This window comes from Electrophorus electricus, chromosome 22 (genome assembly GCF_013358815.1).
Source record: "Electrophorus electricus isolate fEleEle1 chromosome 22, fEleEle1.pri, whole genome shotgun sequence".
NCBI classification, from domain to species: domain Eukaryota; kingdom Metazoa; phylum Chordata; class Actinopteri; order Gymnotiformes; family Gymnotidae; genus Electrophorus; species Electrophorus electricus.
The window spans coordinates 11,611,354-11,618,853 of record NC_049556.1 but is presented as its reverse complement, the minus strand read 5'-3'; the positions used below and the strand labels follow the sequence as shown (position 1 = coordinate 11,618,853).

The 7,500-nt window shown below is 41.2% G+C and overlaps 1 protein-coding gene across 2 annotated transcripts in view; it reads right to left on the bottom strand.

Moving 5' to 3' along the window:
- Positions 1-7,500, bottom strand: part of LOC113568523 (collagen alpha-1(XXIV) chain) — a 90,422-nt gene that overhangs the window by 58,772 nt on the left and 24,150 nt on the right. For both annotated transcript variants that reach the window (XM_035521491.1, XM_035521492.1), the window contains 2 exons: positions 1,617-1,670; positions 1,201-1,254 (listed from right to left, as the gene is read on the bottom strand). In XM_035521491.1, coding sequence (XP_035377384.1) covers positions 1,201-1,254; positions 1,617-1,670 — 108 coding nt within the window. The remainder of the gene's footprint in view (positions 1-1,200; positions 1,255-1,616; positions 1,671-7,500) is intronic.

Here is a 7,500-nt window from a genome sequence, read left to right as displayed (position 1 = left end):
TAGGAAAAGGATCTTAATACCGCGGTTAATACCCAAAGGGAAGAGAAGTGTATCAGATTGACAGATGGATAAAAGAAGCCTCTAGACACTGTCCCTCATATTTCAACAGGATTCCAAGTTGAAAGTTGGGTAAATATTCATCTTCGACTCCAGCCGAAATAAAACGTGGATGCACTTCTGTTCCGAGCCAAACCGGGAATGTGGAGTTTAGATCGTGGACGACTGTGATCAACTCCGCCTGCTATGCTGATATCCAAGAGCATGTTACACAGTTCTATTTTCTCATCTTTCTGTCCAAACCCTCTCCGGATATGGAGTGGTGGCGGTACCAAGGGTAAAGTGCGTCTGTGCCCTGCGTTCATCACAGTCCTACTGCAGAATATCCATTGCCATGGTCCGGAGAGCTGGTGCTTCAGAGGAATCTGGAAAACCATCAAAAATCCCAAAAGCTTCCTGGACAAATATTCAGCCAAGAAATCCTGATCAGAATATCCTCGCATTAGGGATGATCCCTTGGAACAAAAAAGGAAGCACCGAGTCACTTTTGCTGAGTCACTGTGCACAAGACCATAACTGAAAAAAGAGCCGTGTTTATGATTCTTCCCTTAAGGGCTGAAAATTTTTCCAACAAGAAGTGTTTTTTTTTTTTTTCTACATATCCAATTCTTAGAGAGACTGCATACCTTCCAGAGCCATTATTATTCATATTATGATTATTCATATTATTATAATGTTACTGTAACTGTCACTTAAAATCACTTTGAAAGACAGAACAGGTGTTTGTGCAAGCTAGCATGAAACTTAAACGCCTTTAGCAAGGTCTCCAAAATGCATGCCCTTGCTCCTAGCACTTTGCCTCTAAAAGACGACCTCTGACTTTGCTGGCTTCGACTTGTGCGCAGGGGCGGTAGCTGGCCCCCCAGGGCCCCCATGGGGAGGGGAATGCACGCCCCTGGGCCCTGACAGGCAGTTCATGCTCGTGTGTAACTCCATCTCTCCCGAGCAGAGTCGGGCGCTGGTGTCAGTGTCTGTAATGCCTGTCATCAGAAGGGCTGAGCTGTGAAACAGATGCTTGTAAAGCAGACACTTCATGGGTGTGCCACACTCAAACCTGTGAAACCTGTTGTATCTCATAAAAAAGCCACATAAATGAGGAGTTGAATTAGTCCCCATGGACGATTTTGGGGGAGATGAACTTACTGGTGGGCCTACGAAACCTTTGGGGCCCAGCAGACCTGGGCGGCCTTTCTCACCCTAGACAAAAGAGAAGGAAGAGAGCGTTAACACGGCTCCATCTGCTGTGGGGACAGTAATCTGTGTAACACGGTGAGGTTAGCACGTGTCATCTATGTAACATGGTTAGACTAGCACGTGTCATCTGTGTAACATGGTTAGACTAGCACGTGTTATCTGTGTAACATGGTTAGGCTAGCACGTGTCATCTGTGTAACATGGTTAGACTAGCACGCGTCATCTGTGTAACATAGGCTAGTTCAGAAAGGCGATCTAACAGATGGCCAGTTTGGCATCGCACTAAGAAGAGTAAAGAAACGGGTTTAAAGTGTATCTCACCACTAAGAGCCACATTTAGTGGTGAGATTTTTATTATTTTCTACCTTTTCTCCTTTTGGTGCCTGACCTGGGGACAGACCCGAATCCCCCTTTTCACCCTGGGAAAACAACAGATTGCATTGCTTATTCTTCAAGTTCAACTCACAGCAACACTGCAACCGCATGGAAATTAAATGGAAATTCGCAAAGTTACAAGGATGACTAGAGCTAGCAACAGGAACTCTCGATGTGATTGGTTATTGTCTGTGTATATTGTGCTGTGCATTCTCTGTGTATATTATGCTGTATATTGTCTGTGTATAGTATGCTGTATATTGTCTGGGTATAGTATGCTGTATATTGTCTGTGTATAGTATGCTGTATATTGTCTGGGTATAGTGTGCTGTGTACTGTCTGTGTATAGTATGCTGTGTACTGTTTGTGTATAGTATGCTGTATATTGTCTGTGTATAGTATGCTGTGTACTGTCTGTGTATAGTATGCTGTATATTGTCTGTGTATAGTATGCTGTATATTGTCTGTGTATAGTATGCTGTGTACTGTCTGTGTATAGTATGCTGTGTACTATCTGTGTATAGTATGCTGTATATTGTCTGTGTATAGTATGCTGTATATTGTCTGGGTATAGTGTGCTGTATATTGTCTGTGTATAGTATGCTGTATATTGTCTGTGTATAGTGGGCTGTGTACTGTCTGTGTATAGTATGCTGTATATTGTCTGTGTATAGTATGCTGTGTACTGTCTGTGTATAGTATGCTGTATATTGTCTGTGTATAGTATGCTGTGTACTGTCTGTGTATAGTATGCTGTATATTGTCTGTGTATAGTATGCTGTATATTGTCTGTGTATATTGTGCTGTGCATTCTCTGTGTATATTATGCTGTATATTGTCTGTGTATAGTATGCTGTATGTTGTCTGGGTATATTATGCTGTATATTGTCTGTGTATAGTATGCTGTATATTGTCTGTGTATAGTATGCTGTATATTGTCTGGGTATAGTGTGCTGTGTACTGTCTGTGTATAGTATGCTGTGTACTGTCTGTGTATAGTATGCTGTATATTGTCTGTGTATAGTATGCTGTGTACTGTCTGTGTATAGTATGCTGTATATTGTCTGTGTATAGTATGCTGTATATTGTCTGTGTATAGTATGCTGTGTACTGTCTGTGTATAGTATGCTGTATATTGTCTGTGTATAGTATGCTGTATATTGTCTGTGTATAGTATGCTGTGTACTGTCTGTGTATAGTATGCTGTATATTGTCTGTGTATAGTATGCTGTATATTGTCTGGGTATAGTGTGCTGTATATTGTCTGTGTATAGTATGCTGTATATTGTCTGTGTATAGTGTGCTGTGTACTGTCTGTGTATAGTATGCTGTATATTGTCTGTGTATAGTATGCTGTATACTGTCTGTGTATAGTATGCTGTATATTGTCTGTGTATAGTATGCTGTGTACTGTCTGTGTATAGTATGCTGTATATTGTCTGTGTATAGTATGCTGTGTACTGTCTGTGTATAGTATGCTGTATATTGTCTGTGTATAGTATGCTGTATATTGTCTGGGTATAGTATGCTGTATATTGTCTGTGTATAGTATGCTGTATATTGTCTGGGTACAGTGTGCTGTGTACTGTCTGTGTATAGTATGCTGTGTACTGTCTGTGTATAGTATGCTGTATATTGTCTGTGTATAGTATGCTGTGTACTGTCTGTGTATAGTATGCTGTATATTGTCTGTGTATAGTATGCTGTATATTGTCTGTGTACAGTATGCTGTGTACTGTCTGTGTATAGTATGCTGTATATTGTCTGTGTATAGTATGCTGTATATCATCTGGGTATAGTGTGCTGTATATTGTCTGTGTATAGTATGCTGTATATTGTGTGTGTATAGTGTGCTGTGTACTGTCTGTGTATAGTATGCTGTATATTGTCTGTGTATAGTATGCTATGTACTGTCTGTGTATAGTATGCTGTATATTGTCTGTGTATAGTATGCTGTGTACTGTCTGTATATAGTATGCTGTATATTGTCTGTGTATATTGTGCTGTGCATTCTCTGTGTATATTATGCTGTATATTGTCTGTGTATAGTATGCTGTATATTGTCTGGGTATAGTATGCTGTATATTGTCTGTGTATAGTATGCTGTATATTGTCTGGGTACAGTGTGCTTTGTACTGTCTGTGTATAGTATGCTGTGTACTGTCTGTGTATAGTAGGCTGTATATTGTCTGTGTATAGTATGCTGTATATTGTCTGTGTATAGTATGCTGTATATTGTCTGGGTATAGTGTGCTGTGTACTGTCTGTGTATAGTATGCTGTATATTGTCTGTGTATAGTATGCTGTATATTGTCGGGGTATAGTGTGCTGTGTACTGTCTGTGTATAGTATGCTGTATATTGTTTGTGTATAGTATGCTGTATATTGTCTGTGTATAGTATGCTGTATATTGTCTGGGTATAGTGTGCTGTGTACTGTCTGTGTATAGTATGCTGTGTACTGTCTGTGTATAGTATGCTGTATATTGTCTGGGTATAGTGTGCTGTGTACTGTCTGTGTATAGTATGCTGTATATTGTCTGTGTATAGTATGCTGTATATTGTCGGGGTATAGTGTGCTGTGTACTGTCTGTGTATAGTATGCTGTGTACTGTCTGTGTATAGTATGCTCTGTACTGTCTGTGTATAGTATGCTGTATATTGTCTGTGTATAGTATGCTGTATATTGTCTGTGTATAGTATGCTCTGTACTGTCTGTGTATAGTATGCTGTATATTGTCTGTGTATAGTATGCTGTATATTGTCTGTGTATAGTATGCTGTATATTGTCTGGGTATAGTGTGCTGTGTACTGTCTGTGTATAGTATGCTGTATATTGTCTGTGTATAGTATGCTGTGTACTGTCTGTGTATAGTATGCTGTATATTGTGTGTGAACAGATGGGAACTGCTATAAGGTCAGAGGAATGTCTCCATAACATGCTGTGTTGTAAAATTTCACAATCATATGTAGATGTAACCTCCCTGCACAGACATATCACACACATGTGCACACGCACAGACATGCACGTGCAATCTCTTCCTTACGTTCTGCTCACAGGAGGATTCTAGTGAACGAAGCATTACCACACTCACCACCCCCCCCGTCCTGAGTCATCCCAGCACTGCAGCTGTGGGGGTAAAGGTGCTCCATAATTTCTAGTGGATCTGACAGGCCCCCAGCGAGGATGCCCTTGGGTGGAGAGCACACCCCAAACACTGCTGCCCACTCGTAGGACCAAGTAGTTCACACACTCTCCAGTGTCTCGCTAATACAGTTCCTCCGCACACACACACACACACACACACACACACACACAATATGCAATTCATTTCACCTCCCACACCGGCCTTGTGCTTCTGCTGTGTTACCAAGGGCTTACGGACTGTTTACGCATGCTGAGACGCTTGGGTTCATCAATGTTTCTTTATTTATGTATTTATTTGGTGCCAAGGAGTGATTATAGCAACACACAGAGGCACGACAGCAAACCTGCCGGCACAAGGCTCCGGCTCTGCATCGCCTCCCTACAGACGCCTGGGGCGGTGCAGAGCCCCTGTGGAGCTATGCTCACATTGGCAGCTCAACCCTTCCCAGACATTTAACCACTTAGCCGCGTTTCATGAGCTGCTTCACTTCCTGTCCTCCTTAATGAAACCGGCTGCTTGCCAGATCTCGCGTCTAGTGTGGCTTGAATCTAGAGCCCTAAGGAAATGCCACAGTGCAGCGTGGCTGGGACCTCTCCCACTGTTCCAGTATCAGGAATATATCACAGAGTAAATAAAAGATCAGCAATCTAACTGAATTGGGGTAAGGGTATCTGAAATTATTTCACATTACACACTCTAATCAACACTGAGAGGTGAAAGTCAATGCAGATAATCTGTTAAAATCTGCTGATGTGATTTTCCTCCAAATGGAATAAATAATGAGGTGTTACCTCCAGGCAATGCAGTGGGTGTGTATGCTTGTGTGCATGGGTGAATTTCCATTGGGGAAAAAGGTCTAATAAATCTATGAATCAGCTGTTAAACTCCACTTTGGTCATACAGAAGCTTTCTGGCTTCTGTCCAGTCAGAACAACGCATAAACCACCAATGAAACAAGATTTTTTGTTTCCTCTACATTTATGGCATTTAGCTGATGCTTTTATCCAAAGCAACTCACAACTATGGCTGAGTACAGCTTGAGTAATTGAAGGTTAAGGGTCTTGCTCAGAGGCCCAATTTATCTTCTGTGTGAATGTATTTCTATAGTATAGATTTATCTTCTGTGTGAATGTATTTTTATAGTATAGATTTATCTCCTGTGTGAATGTATTTCTATAGTACAGATTTATCTTCTTTGTGAATGCATTTCTATAGTATAGATTTATCTCCTGTGTGAATGTATTTCTATAGTACAGATTTATCTTCTGTGTGAATGTATTTTTATAGTATAGATTTATCTCCTGTGTGAATGTATTTCTATAGTACAGATTTATCTTCTGTGTGAATGTATTTCTATAGTATAGATTTATCTTCTGTGTGAATGTATTTTTATAGTATAGATTTATCTCCTGTGTGAATGTATTTCTATAGTATAGATTTATCTTCTGTGTGAATGTATTTTTATAGTATAGATTTATCTCCTGTGTGAATGTATTTCTATAGTACAGATTTATCTCCTGTGTGAATGTATTTCTATAGTACAGATTTATCTTCTGTGTGAATGTATTTCTATAGTATAGATTTATCTTCTGTGTGAATGCATTTCTATAGTATAGATTTATCTTCTGTGTGAATGTATTTCTATAGTATAGATTTAGGTTCTGTGTGAAGGGAAAGTTACAGAATGTGTTGAGTACCAGAGCAAAGAAGATCTACACAATGAGGAAAAAGCATCCAGTAACTAAAAACAACCAAAAACATGCAAACATGCCAAGTTTCAGGAAAGTCTGCACTCCGGACCTTTAATAAAAGGGAATATTTTAATTCCAGAGTGAACAGAATATGGAAGACACATGTTCTCCATATACAAAGAGCGGTGCAGTATACAACACTCCATGTTGCTTTAAATTAGCCACAAGGTAATCCCTGAGCTCCATACTTTCTGAGTTTGGATCCGGATCCGTTTCAGTGTGGAGTCAGGACCTCTGGACTGTTCTGAGCCAGCTCCCCCATTCCCAACAAACTTGTTCGGATGACAGGACATGGCAGGGCACTGTAATTGGACTGCACTCCAGGACTCCTTAAACCAAGCTCTGGGGATAAACTGGGAATGGACAGGGAACCAGCAATAGAAGCAACAGCAAAAGGAATCACATGCTGCTAAACCCAATGGTTTTTGGCCACTGTTTAATGTGCCTATCTGAAAATGTCAGAACATGAAGGAGGCGAAATTTGAATCATGAATCACTGGCCTGGAACGAACTCCTACTCAACAGGCCTGGTGAAGCAATACTGGAGTCTGATGAGTGGGGGGTGGAGAGAAGCCCACCACAGCCCAACACAGTCCACCACAGCCCAACACAATCAAACACAGTCCACCACAGCTCAACACAGACCCTCACAGCCCAACACAACCAAACACAGTCCACCACAACCAAACACAGTCCACCACAGACCACCACAGCCAAACACAGTCCTCGACAGCCCAACACAACCAAACACAGTCCACCACAGCCCAACACAGACCACCACAGCCCAACACAGTCCTCCACAGCCCAACACAACTAAACACAGTCCACCACAACCAAACACAGTCCACCACAGTCCAACACAGTACAACACAGACCATTACAGCCCAACACAGCTGAGTACAGTCCACCACAGTCCAACACAGGCCAACACAGACCACCACAACCCAACACAGTCCAACACAGCCAACACAGCCC